The 17,976-nt window shown below is 47.2% G+C and overlaps 2 protein-coding genes across 14 annotated transcripts in view; both read left to right on the top strand.

Moving 5' to 3' along the window:
- Positions 1 to 17,976, top strand: part of mim (missing-in-metastasis) — a 46,951-nt gene that overhangs the window by 27,281 nt on the left and 1,694 nt on the right. Inside the window, exons 3-18 of one of the 13 annotated variants that reach the window (NM_001273819.1) lie at positions 5,014 to 5,075; positions 5,899 to 5,972; positions 8,162 to 8,616; positions 8,677 to 8,934; positions 9,062 to 9,142; positions 9,249 to 9,551; positions 10,177 to 10,291; positions 10,916 to 11,233; positions 11,660 to 13,294; positions 13,987 to 14,108; positions 14,259 to 14,507; positions 15,084 to 15,284; positions 15,521 to 15,848; positions 16,095 to 16,967; positions 17,536 to 17,687; positions 17,766 to 17,884. In NM_001273819.1, coding sequence (NP_001260748.1) covers positions 5,014 to 5,075; positions 5,899 to 5,972; positions 8,162 to 8,616; positions 8,677 to 8,934; positions 9,062 to 9,142; positions 9,249 to 9,551; positions 10,177 to 10,291; positions 10,916 to 11,233; positions 11,660 to 13,294; positions 13,987 to 14,108; positions 14,259 to 14,507; positions 15,084 to 15,284; positions 15,521 to 15,848; positions 16,095 to 16,967; positions 17,536 to 17,687; positions 17,766 to 17,876 — 5,337 coding nt within the window. In that variant the 3' untranslated portion in view covers positions 17,877 to 17,884. Of the gene's footprint in view, positions 1 to 5,013; positions 5,076 to 5,898; positions 5,973 to 8,161; positions 8,617 to 8,676; positions 8,935 to 9,061; positions 9,143 to 9,248; positions 9,552 to 10,176; positions 10,292 to 10,429; positions 11,234 to 11,659; positions 13,295 to 13,986; positions 14,109 to 14,258; positions 14,535 to 15,083; positions 15,285 to 15,520; positions 16,968 to 17,535; positions 17,688 to 17,765; positions 17,885 to 17,976 lie in introns of all 13 variants that reach the window. The other 12 variants (NM_001259230.2, NM_001259229.2, NM_001201940.3 and 9 more) reach the window with 12 other exon arrangements.
- Positions 362 to 1,261, top strand: CheB42b (Chemosensory protein B 42b). The gene is made up of 3 exons (NM_206041.2): positions 362 to 607; positions 674 to 850; positions 1,011 to 1,261. The coding sequence occupies exons 1-3, from the start codon at positions 371 to 373 to the stop codon at positions 1,185 to 1,187; spliced, it is 591 nt and encodes a 196-aa protein (NP_995763.1). The 5' UTR covers positions 362 to 370; the 3' UTR covers positions 1,188 to 1,261.

Raw genomic sequence — 17,976 nt, 5'->3', positions numbered from 1 at the left:
AAAACTGTCACGCCCACACGGATATGTGATCGCCAAGAAAATCTTTGGGGAATTTGTTTTTTGTTTCAAACTTGTTTTTTTTTCTAGCCCAAAAGTTATTATTATTAAAACATCTTGTTTTACAATGTTTAAGCACGAATATTTTCAAGGGTCACATAACGTGATTTGCCAATTATATTGTTAGAGTTTGACAACGTCTGATTAACAGGAGATGGTTGTTACATTGTTGCGTGTTGAATCAATGTACGATGGCATACCATGATTAGATGTCATCATTTTAAAAGGTGTATAAATAAAACATATCAAAAACTCTATTGTGGCAGTGGCTATAAAGGGGTCGGATCTCACAGTTTTCGGTTCTATGGTCATCATGATATTTGTGCTGCTACTCTTATTAGGAGTGACCAGTTCCTGGGCCACAGACTATGAATTATTGCTCGAGGATCCGGACATATTTTCGACGTGCACTGATGGTCCTCCCGGATCCATCAACATCCGCCAGGCACTCAACTTAGACGACATTGTAATCGACCAGAAAGGGGATATACTTCATGTATCCGGGAACGCCACCGTCGTGTGGGATGTGCAGCCCACCGATCGGATTACTGTAACACAAACTGCAAGCTTCGGAATAATCATCGATTCTAATATCAAAACTCTTGCATCCGTGTAGGCGAGACTTGATGTTTTTCACTTCAACCGCGGCACTTGGGAGCCCACTGTCTTTAGCATGGCCACCCAGAACTTTTGCTCCATCATGTACGACAAGAACCAGTATTGGTATAAGTATTGGACAAGGTTTATAACCAATCGCCATGAGGTGGAAAAGAAGTGCTTCAGAGGGCCTGATGTAAGTGGAGTTCAAGCAATTTGACAACCAAATACGGTGGAATATAATAGCATATGGGAATAGTTCTCATATGGGATGCAGATTATTCATATGGTTGTGTGCAAAGGACACTACCATTTTTTATTGCACAATATTTTGAAAATATTCTGATTTCTTACAGACCGTTCTGGTACACGAGCCCTTCGATCTCATACTAAAATTTGAGAATTTTCGTGGACCTCTTCTTAGAGGACGTCATAAACTTGTCATATTGTTTAACGCACTAGATGAGAGGAATATACCGCGCCCAAACCCAATTTGTTTGGAGATCATAGGAGAACCACTAAAGTTGCAGTAGTTGGAACAATAGACTATTTTGTTGAATGTGTATTTTTTTTTTCAATATTGTATAATATTAAACATAGTGTTCTTAATTCCTACATTCAATAACAATTTAAACATTGCATCGTGTTTTAACAGATCTCATAACTTTAGGGGCTTGTTTTACCTTCCATATCCCCAATCAGTTAACTTCTTGATTCGTTTTGTTTTGTGGTTGGTGGCACGCGTTGACGGCAACTTGAGTTCAAGTTGCGGTTTCCATATCGGCTAGCTGCGTGTGGCAAGTACCTTCTCGGGTAACGACGTGCAGACAAAGGAGAACCGTATACTGACTGCATTTTTTTGGGGTCATGACTGCCGTTGCTGGATGGGGAATATGCAAATACAATTGTCGGTTATTGGATTACCCGATGATGATTGGCATAAGTTCCGATCGATTCAAATCGCAGCAATCGATTTGTCAATTTGCAAAGCTCTTGCCAATTCACGGAAAATGTTTCTTACAGATTTGCGAAAACTTTTAAACGGCAGGGAGGTAAGCCTCGGAACACTTTCATTTCATATTCCCGGCGAATAATTTTCTACTTTCTAAACCGAAGAGCCAGAAACAAAGACCGTCTTTAGGTGCAAATTAGCAGCGCACGATTGTGCAGGCCGCTCCGGGCAATCCGGTAAAGTCAACATCTGGCCAAAGCCGAAATTATGGCCGCGGGCACTCACTATACTATATAGTATATGGTACGTCGGACCTCATAGAAAATCAATCAGTGCGGACTTCTGCTTCGCAGGCAGGCTCTTGGATTTAGCATAAGAAACGGCTCTTTCTGGAGGCAGTGGCTTTGTTCGCCAACCCAAAAAGCTGGCAATGTAGGACGTGGCGACGGCATGGCTCTGAACCCGTTTTTTTTGGCCATCTCCGCCTCTATCCACCTAGCCGCTGCTGGGAATCTTTGGGGCCTTATCGAGGAGCAGCACCGAAATAGCAACAAAATTGCAGCATGAATGGGGCTGTGAACCAGCTGGAGAGCCGGTCCGTGTGGGCAGCCTTTGTAGGCTATTGGAAAGATCAAGAGTTTATAATGCCAGCCACACGTTTGTTGTTAGCTGTGTGTTGTGTGCATGGGTGTGGGTCTCCTCGTGGTGGTTGTGTGAACTTTTCCAGTTTGCTCTGACTGGCATAAATTGTGGGTTTTTAGGTGTCTAGCTCACTTCCCGGCCGAGTTGGCTTGCCAAGATAAATGGATACACATGGAGCGGTTGTGGTGTACTATATGTGCATGGATGCACCACGTCCATTGCACTCGCTGTCTTCCCCTGCGCTTAGACTCGATTTCGATGTCTGACGGAAACTGGAAAGTGTTTTGAATACAACCACGAACTGGCGGGAACGAGATCTTTCAGCTCGATGACTGGTTACTAAACAGTAAACAGTAAATACTCTAGAAATATGAGGACAATGAATAAAAAGTAAATGCATTCAAACCACCGCTAAGACAAACATTTAACAATTTCAGTAGCTAACTAAATGGATCTTGAAATTAAGTTGAAAAGGGGTTTTGTTAGCTGCGGCACTTTTACTATGCGTCTGGCTGCTAGGCAATCCAGCTCCACTCGCCCATTCATAAGGCGATGCCCGAACACTGGGATCAGGACCAGCTGAGCTCTCTCCCAACGCTAGCACGAAACACAACATCCACGCCAACGCGGACGCGAATGGTTTGGGCCTGGTCAACGTAATGACAGCTTCGCGTGTTTTGGCCCGCGAGTGGATGGCTGGCTTATTGGTGGTGGCTATATCGCTCCACGACTACAAAATGCTCATTCACAAAACGCCGACAAGACGCTGCCCACGCATGCGAGGCAAGAACCGCTTATCAAGCTGTCGCTGGCGGTCGGCTGTCGCACACAAAAAATGGTTTTGCAACAAATAAACAATAATAATTTGCATGTGGGCCGCGTCTTGGAAACGTGGTTCAATCATTGAAAAAATCAGCTTATAGGCTTTGAAAAATTTTGGTCGCTTTTGGTCTTTTTGGAATTTATTCTGTCGCGATTTTTCTTGGATATTTATTGATTTTCCTCGATTTCTCTATCATCCCACACATCACATTCTTTGAATTTATTTAAATCTATACGATGGTGATATCACGAGAAAAGTACTTAAAGTGTTATTATCAATAGTATTTGTATTTTTGCCTTAACTTGAAACGAACGAATTCCCAATACAATAGTTTCGAACATACTTTTTCAAACCCAATTTATTATTTATTTCATGTCGCATGTGGTGTTTTGTGAAAGGGGGAAAGAAGTCGTTATCATCGCTTGAATACCGCGTTCAATTCGTTTTTGTGGAGCTGGCAATTGTTTAGGGTTTTTGTTGCACCCAGTGGTTGCATGGCAAAACGAGTATATGAACAAAAAAAAAAAATAAATAAATAAAAGCTGGCAAAAATAGCCAAAAATCGATTTCCGTTAAGTTTTTGCTTGAGCTGTTGCATTTATTTGCGCATTTCCCGGCTTTTCCGCTGCCATTGTCTCGTTCGTTCGTTTACCTTTGAGCAGTGCTGTTTATGCAATTGCCATGGCCCAGAGCTCAGGCTTCTTTTGGGCATTTTGCATTGAAATCGATTTTGATTTAGCAATTGACATTTTAATGGTATTTATTACTGCCCGATTGCGCAAAAACCGAAAGTTAAATGCAACTGCAATTGGCAGTTGCTATTTGGGCTTGATGAATCTGCTCCTGTTATCACAGTGGTCACCAAATGGGAACATTTTATGTCTTCATTCAGACGCCTCCTGCTGCTTTCGATCTTTGGCTGCTTCGCTCGTCTGGCTCTTATTTTCAATGTCATATGTTGTGTAATTGAAGCGAGCCAAAACAAAACAAAACGAAAACTCGTTTTCGCTTTTATTGACCATTTGCGCGTCCTCACTCGCTATTATTTCTCTTAAAGAAAGAAGCACACATAAAGTCTTTGGCGGCCTTTTACGGCTGCCTCTTAACAATCTGCTGCCGTTCGGCCATCGTGACACTGATACTTGGCCAGAAGCCAGCGGCAGCTCTTTGTGGTCTTGACCAAATAAGTAAGTTGGCTGAACAGGATTGTGTGAGAAAAACCCATGTGGGAGCCATTTCAGTTCGCTTTTTGGCCAAATATGAGCTTCCAGTGATTATTGAGGGGAGAACTTGTGGATTATTGACGAAACTTCCCCATGTTCATAAAAGTCCAATCAATCCATCTTGTATTATAATGATGATGACGACTTTCTTTTGGACTTGTACTCTCGCTCTTTTACTAGAAGTCTTATTAATATGCAAATTTGATTAATCCAGATTACCTCAGCAACTTAATTAAAAGCATCTCCCCTAGGGGATTGCTCGATTCCGTATTCAATCGGAGCCATATGGATCGGAGCTCACCCACTTTGATTACATTAAATGTGTCTCTCACTTTGCTTATTCGTTGATGTCATGTTTGGGTTGTTTGCTCGTTGAGTTTGCACCATAATTTTCTGCTTTATTCGCATTTAATGAAATGCGCAGACAACAAAAGTCAAACTCAATTAGATTTAATCCAGCGAAAAAACGATGACGATATGAACTTTGAACTTTTGGGCAATCACGCCTTTAAATGTATTTTATATATTTTATCTTAAATGGAAAATTTTTCACTTTTGTCATCTACATCTATAGTAAGTTGCATTTTTTTAGTTTCGTTTAAATTTTGATTAATTAATTATGGCTGTAAAACCTACGACTCGTTCCCAAGTCCCAATATAATGGAACAAAAATATTTTATACAATTGTTAAACTAATTTACTCTCTTTTTTTGTTGCAGAACACTTCGCCCCTGTGGGAGGATTTTGTGGCTAAGGCCGGAAAACTGCACACTTGTTTGAGGTGAGTTTACTTTGGGTGTGAATTGGTTGCTCCATTCTGGAAAATGATATTTCAACAGCAGCCCACTAACGAGCGCAGTTGCAAAACTTTAGAACGAGAACTGCGTGTAAATAAACAAATTTGTTTGCCTAAATGCTTGCCCTTATGCTTTCCACTTCCTCACACTCAGTCGTAAAACATATAATGTGTCTATGATTATTTTTGTGCTCTTTCTGCTGTTGCTAAATTTCTGCTCGTGGGGTGGCATTTGTTTGTTTTATTTTCTCTGTGCTTTTTATGCTCAGACTTGGCCCAAATTTTCTCGCGGCAATGTCTGGGCATAAGTATATAGCCGCCGCCAAATAGCGGCTGCATTAATCACTACCCCAAATCCTGTTGTCCGAGTTCAAATCACGGGGCTTGCCAAAACTCGCTCCGAGTGCTTGCCCACTGCGCTTGACACACATCTTGACCGATTCCCCGCTAGGTGAGGACGCCCGGATCAAGACGCCCAGATGGGCACCACTTTTGTATACCCTAGATGTGGGTATATTACGCCAAAAGCGGAGCAGGTGCAATTAGTTCAATCAGCGCTTGTTAAACTAGCTTATCACTTACTATGGTTCCAATCGTATGAGAACCTACTACTTCTTAGCATATTTCATCGGAAAGGGTATTCAAATATTTAGTTACTGCAGAGACTGTGGATATTCCATGTGTTTTTTTTTTAGCTTTCGCCTAATTGAAATGTCGCCCACGGGCAATTGGAGAGAATGTTTATTAAATCTATCTGGCTGGGTCCCACAATAATAATGATGTTGTATTTGCTCTCATCTCTTCACAGGGCCGCCATCCAGGCAATCGCCGCCTATTTGGATGCCTTCCAAAAGATAGCCGATGCGGCGACCAACTCAAGAGGTAAGTTCAAACCGCGGACTCGTCTGGTCTGCTCGCCTATCAGCCGCTACTGAAAGTACAGGGGATTCCCCTCCATTCCCCCGCCCAGGTACTGCATCATAGCTTTCCGCTGCTCATTATTCATGGGTCTACGCGCAGTCGGCGGCGGTCATCGATCTGATTTTTATACACATTCATGCTTTCGGTGTTTACGTTGTTGATTTTCCCCTTCTCTGCGTCCGACTGGCGATGTTGCTGTTCTGTCTGAGCTCACGCATTTCGCTGGTTCTGCTATTTATATTTATTTATCGAGTGCCCGATTATGCAACGTCCGACGTCCGTTTCTCACAGCCCACCTCAGTCCGCACGGGAAATGCGAAAATTACCAGATGGGAGAGCTGTGATCGTTACCAATCGCCGCTTTGGGGAAGTCGCTCAAGCTTAAAGATGTGGCTGTTACATTGACATTATTCAATTATCATGAATTTATTGATGTTCCAAATCCTTACTCAATTCCAACGAGGTCTTAACGCGGATATACGGACTGAAACTAGGGAATAGGCTTGTAGGATGTGGTGGTAACAAAGTAACACCTAATTACTATTCCGTATTCGTTATTCGTTAACCAATGAAATAGTTATATTCATAAGCATGCAATCTAAAAATACTAGTTAGTCGTGCGATTAAAACATTTCTATTGAGGAGATGATACATTTAATAATATATTTACTATCGCATTTAAAAGCATTTTTTGTGAATTTTTAGGCTTTCGTGCTGATGTGTTATTGTAAAAGCTAGTTAAAAAAAAGTATTTATGTAGTAAATGCCCGTTTAATAATTCAATTCGGGGCATAAAGTAATTATCCACGGCTAATTTCCTTCGTATTCCAGTTGGAAATAACAATAAATTAAGTGCTTTATACGTATTTGCTGTTGATTGATAAAACTGTAGATGAGATTTGTACGGCAAACCGGCTTTATTCAGTTAAGCTTCTGAATTCCGATTTAGCACTGCTGCTGGATTGGCAGACTTAACTCTTCAATCATCCGCACACGTAGCTTGGCATTAGCATATATTGATCCACTCCCGCCATGGGTACTTGATACTCTTAACGCTACTCCATGGCTTTGGTGTGTGGCTGGTGTTAAGTGCACATCCTCGTAATTCCTGCCATTGAGGGCTAGCCACCCCTTTTGGACACCAGAAGCCTGCTGGCCTGGTCGTTTGCACTTGCTAAATGGTTTCATTAGTTTTAGTGGTTACTTGACTTAGTTCGGTCAAGCATCGGCACAAGTGTCAGTTCGCCTATAGTGACGCCCCAAACGAGGGTGGAACGCAACTCGAGCCTCGGTTGTAGATTCTCGATTCGCACTTGGCACACGGTCATTTTGATGGGTCGTCAAGGTGGTGGTGTTTCTGGGCACTCAGCTCATATCCATTCAATTATTTGGGATTTGGAGCAAGTGCCTCAGAGAACCGGCATGTCAAAGGAGAATGCATAAGCTGCTGCCTATTTGGTAGATAATTACACATTAAACGAGAATGGCAAAAGTCAGTCTTTGAGTCGGAGGCAGTCCGAGATAATCGGACCGCCTGTCATTTGCTCGTGATATGCAGACGCAGAAGCAGAGGCAAGAGCAGTAGCTGTTGGCCTGACCAGTTGTCCCGGATCCGCCTTTGATTCTATCTGTGGCATGGCATTAACACACGGGACTTGGGACTTGGGACTTGGGAGTCGGGACCACAGACTGGAGGAATGGAGTCCCGATTCGTGTCGCATGCAATGCTGTCTGCTGCGCCACCAAATTGAAACGACAGCCCATGGCGTGCGATGGTTGCTGCATGCTCTAAACATTTCCGCTGCCAGTTTAATTCCTCGTGGCCCGTGGATGGTTCCCCTCCAGTAATTTAATTTGGCAACTGTTTAATATTGCATGCTTACTTGCCTGATCGTACTGTTTTTTAGTCGCAACTAAATTTGGGTTACGAAACATACAAGTTCTAGGCATTCGATGGCGAAACAATTGGAAAGTGGAACCTAGTGCCTCACATAAGCTACGTCTAATACACACATGACAACTTTTTGAATAAAACATTGGATTTTAACATTTCGCGAAGTTTGGCTGTGGGAAATCATCCACAGTCAAAGAATATAGTTTCCAATGGAATCTTTGATCTAAAATGATAATTCGTATTCCTTCGATTGCAGGCGCCTCGAAGGAGATCGGCACCGCCCTAACCCGCGTTTGCCTCCGCCACAAGGCGGTGGAGACGCGTCTGAAGACCTTCACCAGCACCATTATGGATTGCCTGGTGCAGCCGCTGCAGGAGAGGATCGAGGACTGGAAGCGCACGGTGGCCACCATCGACAAAGACCATGCCAAAGAGTATAAGCGCTGTCGCAGTGAACTGAAGAAGCGTTCCAGCGACACACTGCGCCTGCAGAAGAAGGCGCGCAAGGGTCAGACGGACGGATTGCAGTCCCTGATGGACTCGCACATGCAGGATGTTACCCTGCGCCGGGCAGAATTGGAGGAAGTCGAGAAGAAATCCTTGAGGGCGGCCATGGTGGAGGAGCGTCTGCGCTACTGCAGCTTCGTCCACATGCTTCAGCCAGTGGTGCACGAGGAGTGCGAGGTCATGTCAGAGTTGGGTCACCTACAGGTGCGTAGAGCGGTGTATGCATTGTCAGCTCAGTTACTATTAATAGTATAAATTTTACAGGAAGCCATGCAGTCAATTGCCCTAGTAACCAAGGAGCCTAGTGTTCTGCCCCAGGCCTCCGAGGAGCTTATCCATGACGCTAAGGCCAGCATTAATCTGTACCCGGAGTCCCCGGGTGGCGGTTCCGGCTCGCAGGGCGGCGGCTGCTCCAACTCGCTGGGTTCCCGAAAGAGCTCCGTCTGCTCCATCAGCAGTATGAACAGCAGCGGCTCGAGCAACTCGCCCGGTCACCATCACTATCCGCGCTCCCTTTCGCAGGTGCGTCATGCCAGAGGGTTTCCTAGTTGCCTGGTCACCATCAAACCCGCATTCGGCATTGTGGCGTCCGCTCATTTCTTGGTTTTCATCAATGTTCTTTTGTGTTTCGTTTTTGTTTTTTTTTTAGTTTGTAACGCCCGCAATTCGCTTGAAACCTGGTGAATCCAGTGATAGTGGCTTTTGCTCATCGCCAGCTTTAACAACACAGGTTTTCATTTAATTTTCTTCTGTTAAATTTGACCAAATTACAAATACTTCTCCGCGAAATCTTTGACTGCCCTGATTTTACTAACTACTCTGCTGATTCCTCGCAGACTTCGAATGCAACGAACCAGACGGCAAATGTCTCCACCTGGCCCCCACATTCCCAGGATGGCGTCGACACCCTGCCACCGACCGCTGACCGTCCGCACACGATTTCGACGGCATACGAAAAGGGTCACCAGCGTCCGCCGCTGACCGTCTACACGTTCCAAAACCCGGAGACCATTCACGAGTCGGGCAGCTGCCTGAACAACGGAACAGCAGCCCCGAATGGACAGCCGTTATCCGGACAAGCCACTCCGGCCACCCAGAAATCACCGGCTGCCTCACTTAGCCGGCCTCCTTTGCCAGTTGTAAGTATGGATTAGTTATAAAATAACTAATTAGTTATAAAAATAAAATAAAATATTTAAACTACTTTTAATTGGTTATTACGACAATATGTATAGTACATTACAAAATGAGACAAATTCTTGTCTGTTTAAGCTTTTCTCTGGTCATAAAGCAGAGAAAACGCACTTGGACAATCAAAGACCAACTAAAATTAATAACTTAAATTAAATTAAAGATAGAGTTGCATTAAAAAAAATCCAACAGATCCAACAAATCCAAGATTTCAAAAACATTATTTATGGTTTTTTGCGTTTGGCAAATATATTTGAGTTAGTCTTTAGATATTAACTGTAGGCGATGTTATAGATGGAGGCTATTCGAATAGGCGGTAAACCGTCTATTGATTTTGTACATTCTATTAAGTTGTCTCTCTCGTTCTGTTGGCCATGACACTCGCCATAGAAGCCAGCCCATGTGGTGAGTATTCCAGAGTCAGAGCCCCACCAATCGTAGATCCGACAGCGCGCTCATCTGCATGCGCCCCGCTAGACCACTGACAACTAGGACCTTTAAGTCGCCTCATCATTAAACCCAAAACATTTCGATTTGCACCGTGACTAACCAATGGACTTACCCACTTTTCAGCGCTGCTCGTCGTTGGAGCGACCCCTTTCGGCCCAGAGTAACCACCGCCAGGGTAGCGGGAATAACCTGCTGCAGCGCCAGTGCCCCTCGCCGATTCCGGCTCATATCACGAAAGGTAGGTGGTGCGCCATGACCAGCAATTGCCCAGCTTGTCTCCGTGTATTTGTGTGCACGCTTGCCTTTGGCTAATCCCATCAGTCTTACTAATAACCGTGTCCACCCGCATGTCCTTGCTAACATCATCCGCACACAGAGCTGTCCGCAGCGCATCATGCACAGCAGCAGCAGCAGCAGCAAAATCAGCAGCCCCAGACGCCGCCCACCTATGTGAACATGTCGGAGCTGGCCACCATGGCCGCTTTGAAGCAGACCAATCAGCAGCAGAAGCCCTCTACGCCGCCTCTGCAGCAGCAGAGCTCCATTGACTCGACCAGCTCCCAGCATTCCAACGACTCCACCGGCTCTCATCAGCTCCTCCAGCAGCAGCAGCAGCATCATCAATCGCAGCAGAATCACCACTCAGCCACTGCCACACGCTCCCATTCCATATCCTCGACGGCCTCGTCACTTCACTCGCATCCGTCGATCGACTCCACCGTCGCTTGCGGCTCGCTGGTGGGCCAGCACAACCACAGCACCAGCACCAACACGAACACCACCTCGCCGTCCAGTGGCAGCTCCACGCCACAGAACCATTACTCGCCCCTGCTAACCAACTCCCCCACGTCCACTGCCGCAGGTACTCCCAGTGGCAGCAGCTTAGGTCCTGGGTCCGGTTTGGGATTTGTCTACCAGGTCAGCTCCCCGACGCCTCCCTCCAGCGAGGTGCTGAAAATCACCGAGCAAGCCGCTGCAGGACAGGATCAGGGTCCAGCCAACAGCGTAGCGGACGAGACGGATGAGCGATCAAGGGCCTCAGTCCTGCAGAAGGCTTCAATGTTCGAAAAGGCGGCAGCAGCGGCAGCGGTATCGCCCCCAGCTCCCATGCAGATTGCATCCGGTTCCCCAGCTTCGGGAGGCGGAACTCGACGATCCGAGGCGGAGCAGCAGGAAATGGGTAAGTTGCATCAGCAATCAGCTGGATCGTTGAAGGCGAAGTGTGTCAATTGATCATAGTACCCTGCCCACCCAGCACAAAAGAGCACTTTAAACATGAGATTCCCCAGTCTCCAACTTTCATGTCCAGCGCCCATTTTTATTTATAATTGATAAACATATCGTGAATATTTTTTAACCCCCAAATTTCTTTTTTGTTTTTCCCTCCCCTGTTTTTTGGTTTGTTGTGTAAACGCAACGGCAACAACTGCACAAAAATCAACTTGAAACCATTGAATATTTTTCGGTTTCGACTTTATGTTCACCCTACCCAAAATCTCTGTCATCTGTAAACTATTATTCACAATGAACCAACTGCACCACAACAACAACAACAACACCATCTCCAAAATCAATACCAACAAATTTGAAAATATGAACTTAACAGACAAGTCTTTCGAAGATTCAATACAAGCACTAAATAATTTAATTGGCGAACTAGACTCGTTCCAACGCGAGATCGATGAGGGCAAGGTCAAACCGCCGAGCAACATCATAAGCGGCAGCACCACCAGTAGCAACAACAACAATACGACGACCAGCAGCATCAGCAGCAGCGACAACAACAACCTGCCCGCCACCAGCAACATCGAGCCATGCGCCATCAGCAATCAGACGAACTCGAGCGGCTGCGGCACGGACATATCCGACACCACGTCCGACGAACTGGCCGGCGACGATATGGACGTCAGGCGGCGGGATCGGGATCGGGACCGGGATCTGCTGGGCGCCAGCGATTCGGAGCTGAGTCGCTGCTATGTGAGCGAGACGAGTTCGCTGACCGGTGGCCTAACGGCCGGCGGCTACGAGAATCCCACTTTCGCGCACTTTGCGGCCAATGCCAATCGGGAGGACGCTGTTTCGCTGGCCTCCGACAGCGTTTGTCTCGGCCAGCCACGCCACGCCTATGTGGATACCTGCAGCGACAGCGGCAGTGCCGTGGTGGTGATCTACGACCACCAGATTCCCAACACACCCGACATTGAGTTCGTGAAGCAGAACTCTGAGATTGTAGTGCTGCGGACTAAGGATCCGCAGCCCCACGCGCTGCAGCTGCACGAGATGCGCGAGCTGCAGCAGTTGCCCGCCAATTTGGCCGGTTCGCCGGACTCCTCGCCGGACTCTGCCGGTGGCCAGGCACCGCCAACAGCAACTGTGGCGCCCGCCAAGCAGCGACTCTCCTCGTTTCGCGCCACCAGTGAGCAGCAGTTGCAGCTCCTCGGACGCGGTAGCCCGCAAAGAGGTAAAACACCCAGTGAGCAGGCGGTACAAAGCAGGCCACAGGACCAGCATTTTCCACAGACACAACAGCAGGATATTGATGGCAGTAGTCCACCAGTAGAACTTGCAAGGCGCCAGCTGCCCCCCAAGCCCACCAGTTTGAGTATTTTTAACGGCCCCGTGCCCACTGCGGGCGATAGGCCTGTCGTGCCGCGAAAGTCGGACTTTAAGGCTGATCTAGATGCTAAAATACGCAGGCAAAAGCAGAAGGTTAAACAGCAGTTGCAGCAGCAGCAGCAGCAACAGCAGCAAGAGCAGCAAGAAACGCAGCAGCAGCAGCAAGCACCACAAGAACAGCAACACTCACCACAGTCGCCCCAAACCAGAAACTGTAATGTCACTAATCAACAAGCCGCCAATATTACTGCATCAGCATCTGCATTTGCAACCGCAACAGCATCCACAGACCCGTACCCGAATCCAAATCATAGAATGCCAAACCAAAATCAGACAGCCACATCCAATCACACGCAGTGCAAGACGCCCACAATGGCATTGTCACCGTCATCACCTCGCGGCCATTTGCCATTATCATCGTCATCGCTATCGTCATTACCATTACCAGCCACCACTTCATCACCATCAAATGCCCGGCCATCGATGTTGCCCGCCAGTGACCGACCACCCGCCCATCCATATGTGTGCTCCAATGCCCCAGCCAATCCCCACCACGCCAATAGCATTTCCAATGCCAATGCCCATCTCAAGCCGTGCATTACGCCCCGGCCGGCTTCTTTGTCGGGTTCGTTTCGTTTCAATTTGATTTTGATTTGTTTGGGTTTATTTGGTTTTGGTTTTTGATTCCTTATTTTGAAAACTTTCCTACTTTGTTGTACCTTTGCAAGTATCCTTATCATTTTGTGCTTGCCGAAGTAACTTTACGCGGTTTTGGGTTTCTCATTTTTGCTATAAGTTCGATGTGGTAACCTTTTTGAAATTGGAGTTGGTTTCTCTCGCTAAGCACTACGCTCATACCATCAAGTCACAATCATTAAGTTCAGATCATCAATAGACAACTCAAAACCCGCATGATACTGCCACTAACTGCTAAATGCTTAATCACTAATCAGATTCGATCGTTTGTAACTACAAAATTTTTTTTACAAAATTGCATTTTGCAAAATCGCTTAAATTAGGGGAAATGTCTTTTCGACATGAAGTGGTATCGAAAGTGCCATCACAGCCATTAACGCTTTTCCACTCGCTTCAGGGTCATCATTATGATTCACAGCAGACCAAGAACGTTCATAACTTTCTCGATCAGCAGATCCTAACTCTGCGTCTATCGCTAACTACTGGTATTAGATGGTGTCCTGTGTTTTGTGTGCCAAGTGTATAAACTGATAACTGTACATTACTGTGAATAACAGCAGAAATTAATGACTAAATCATCAAAATGCCCGCCTCACTAACAAGGATTTTTACTTTTCCCAGGAGGAGCAGCCGGCGGTGGCTCCACGCGCATCGGGCGTCGATCGTCCATTAATCAGTCCAAGCCACCGCCGCCAGTCAGACGCAGTTCGTCGGTGACCCCCAGTCCCAATGCCTCGGTCGGGGTGAGTTAAGCCTTCAATTACCTACACCCAATTAAGTTAGCCACTTAATCTAAGCTAGTCGCTAAGCCTGGGTTCACACTCTGGGTCACACACTCTTTGGTTTCCTCTATGCTTTTATTCTTTAACTTATGATTTAATTACGCAACGCAGCTGCAGCAGCAACCACAGCACGCGACTCTGTCGCAGCAGAATCACCAACTAAGCAGCTCCAGCGAGCACTTACCGCCGCCACCGCCATTCATGCTGGACGCCATGCCCCAGATTCCCAGCTCAGCGCTGAAGGTATCGGAGACGGTAAGAGCCCTGGCAGCCATGCGGCACCAGCCAGCATCACCTGTGTCCCTCAGACGCATGCAGCAGCAACAGCAGCAGCAGCTTCAGCAGCAACAGCAGCAACAGGTGCAGCAGCAGCAACCCCTATTGCAGGTGTGTGCTCGGTTCGCATCCGGTTTCCATTTGTACCAAAATGTTTGATTTCCTACTCTCACCTGACTATTTGAGTTTACAACCCAAATTGGGTACTATTAATGTGTAGTTTATGCTTCTGACCAAAAATTTATGCAACCAGATGAAGATGTATTTGGCTTTAGTTAGAAAATTCATATATCTGGCTAAAAAGTTTAAAGCTACAATAAGCTAATCACTAATCGTAAACTGTAGGGATTCTAGTTGCCTAGCCCCGGTAAACAAGCATAAGCTTTGTTCCATACATTTTCTACCTACAAATGTAGGTATACTTTGAGCTCATTGAGCATAGAAATACGACTTGGAAGACTCGACATTTATTCCCCAACAAAAGCCAGTATAGTTCGGCGTGAGAGTTAGGTAATATTCATTGGGTCTAACTAGTGCACGAGTCTAGAGCCACCTTGAAATTTAGCCATCTTCTTCTACAACTTATGATTTCATTTTATTTCAACTTACGTTTGCTTCACCACTACCACACACAAACCGAAACCCCAATCCCCCACGTAGTCTGCGCACAACTCCCCCCTCAAAGAGGACCTGACCGTGTACTACGACTCCTACTTGGATCTGCACGCCTATGCCCAGGCCTTGGCCAGCGGCCAACAGCCCGGCGGTCAGCAGATGGCCAACCAGCAACGCTTTACCCTCCAGCAGCAACATCAGCATCTGCATCAGCCACAGCAACCGCCTGTCTACCAAGTCGATGCCGTAAGTGACCAGCGGGTATCTCGCGGGCTACTAACCAAGACTAACAGGCGTCTTTGGGAGCGCCTCTCTGGCCTAACACGACTGCCCTCCTTCCAGCTTAGTTGTAATGCCATAGTCATAGATTACTCTAGTGCTTAGCTTTGGTCGTGCTTTGGCTAACTTTTAATTTGTGCCCGTCTTCTTCTCGTTTCTCTCATGCCACAAACACACCATCACTGACACACATTCACGACCAGACGTTCCGCACCTCATCACCAGCCGCGGGCGGAGGGGGTGGCGGCGGCATATACGCCCAGCCCAAACTGGTCAACAGCATGTCCAGCTTCCGCACCAGCAGCCCCAGTCCCAACGGACATGCTCACCCACTGCCACCGACACAGCCAAAGGCGAATCCGAACCTAATTGCACAGCTCAATGCACGACTCAGCGGCAAACAGCAGCAGCACCAACAGCAGCAGCATATCGAGGGGATCTACGGCAACCAGCAGGCGCCCGGAGGAGAGTCGATCTACATGCGGAGTGGCCTGTCCATGTCGCAGCCGCAACAGCAGCAACACTTTGACGGTAAATCTGAACAAATCCAGCTGCAGCACCAGCAACAGCATAGAATTTACGCTAGTTTCGGCACCTCATCATCAGCAATGTCATCCGCTCATGCGGCCAACAGCAGCACTAAACCGTCCATTCTAACACCGACCACCTCTTTCAATGCATTGCCTCACTTCCCCCTGTCTTCATCCACATCATCGTTGCTCTCCAAAGTCAGCTCATTCTCGAACTCTTCATCCGCATCCCCACCGACAACGGCAGCGACCTCTGGCTCGGCCAGTTCGCATTATCAGCCACCTCAGCCGCCGAATGCAGCAGTTGCTAACAGCAAAGACATGGCCATCTACTCAAGTTCGTTTACCAAAAATCCAGCAGCTGCGCAATCGCCGAACATGAGACAGGCTCATTCCCATCAGCACCACCAGCCGCCGCAGCAGCAGCACTACACCTGTCCGCCTCCTCTGGAGGATCCCCCACCGCCGCCCATTTACGCCGCCGGTGCATCGGCCACGATGCCCAAGAAGATGGCCCGTCCGCCCACTGGCCAGAACGCGACTCACTCGAGCGCCTATGCAGCAGCCTCGTCTACGGCCACGCTGCCCAAGAATATGATGCAGCAGCAGCAGCGGTTGCAGCACCAGCAGCAGTATCAACAGCCGGCAGGCATGGGCATTGGCAACGGCAATGGGCACCTAGGTCAGCGTCCGCAGTTGCCGCTGCCCCAGCAGAAGCTTAGAGCTGCACAGCAGCAGCACTTGGCGGAGCAGCAGCATCAGCAACAGCAAGAACAGCAGCAGCACCACCAGCAGCACCAACAACACCAGCAACGCCAGCCGCCCATTCCTTCACGCCACTCAAGTGTGCAGCAAAAGATATTCGTATCAACGAATCCATTCATACAGACAACGGCCGTCAAGTTTCACTCGCCCTCGGCCTCGCCCACGTGCGGCTCGCCCGTTACTGGGTCCTTGGCTAGCATTTATGCCACAACCTCGCGTGGCGGCCACCATCACCAGCAGCAGCAGGCTCAGCAGCAGCAGCACTACTATCGCGATGCTGCCGGGGGCAACAGCAACGGCGGCGCTGCCTACTATAACCACAATGCCCATGCCCATTCCCAGGCACATCATCCAAGTAAGAGCGCGAGCTGGATTTGAATTGATTCCATTCGATTCGATTTGAGTTGGTTTGATTTCATTACGTATGATTTTATTGCAAGGAATGAGCGCGCTGCTTGTTGTATATTATTGTTTTGCTGACTTTCTATTTCGCTCGATTGCGAGCATTCAATTTTGATTTGACGTTAGCTCTAAGTTTTCCTTTGGCGCATGCTGCATATGTTCTTTTGCTTTTGTTTCGTTTGCGTTTGAGTTTTCGTTTGGAAAGTGTTGCCAATTAACATGATTGAGATTGTGTCAAGTGCGTCTGGAAACTATCGGGTCAACAAGAAGGGATTGCAGTTTCCGCCGCAGCTCGATCCGCAGTCAACTTTCATTCCAATCTTTCCAATCATCAGTCATCTCCGAGTCTAACTCTTACCAACAATTGTTGAGTTTTATTTTGCATATCCATTTGGATTTACCACCATATTAACCACTTCTGCGCAAGCCAACATCCACACCACCATTGATCGATCATGTTTGCTTACCATTTTCTTTTATGCACCCGAATCGGTACCCGTATCGACAACGCATATCAATAGACTATGCCACAAGCACAAATATCGAAAAGACTGGCAGTATTCGTGCCAAGACCAAGGCCGAATTCCTCGAGAATCTCAACGCGAAGCTGGCGAAGCAGGGAATGTCTGGACGAGCATTTGCCGTGCGAAATCTCATCAACAGCAAGGCCCTGGTAAGTAGTGCACTTCGACAGCAACTCATCCGATTGCCAACACTCTCTATGCTCTGTCCATGTCACCATGGCTATTAGATGTATCAAAATCCGCAAAAACTATCGCGACCCAGTGCGCAATACCGTAGACCACCCACCTATCCCAACACCAGCACAACCACCAATGCCACTTGCGAAGATCAGTGCTAAGTGCTAAGGTATTTTGTTCGTTCCTAGTCGTTCTCGTTCGTTTGAAGCCCACTAAGCCAGCTGGCAGCTAATACACTCAGTGCTACGTTCTGCCAACTAA

This window comes from Drosophila melanogaster, chromosome 2R, assembly GCF_000001215.4.
Source record: "Drosophila melanogaster chromosome 2R".
NCBI lineage: Eukaryota > Metazoa > Arthropoda > Insecta > Diptera > Drosophilidae > Drosophila > Drosophila melanogaster.
This window is presented reverse-complemented; position numbering and strand designations above follow the sequence as displayed.

Bases quoted from the DNA above. Each gene is read 5' to 3' on its own strand.
- CheB42b (NM_206041.2), top strand. From the start codon at position 371: ATGATATTTGTGCTGCTACTCTTATTAGGAGTGACCAGTTCCTGGGCC. The intron at 608-673 runs GTAACACAAACT...GCATCCGTGTAG, and splicing joins AGCCCACCGATCGGATTACT to GCGAGACTTGATGTTTTTCA. The intron at 851-1,010 runs GTAAGTGGAGTT...GATTTCTTACAG, and splicing joins AGTGCTTCAGAGGGCCTGAT to ACCGTTCTGGTACACGAGCC.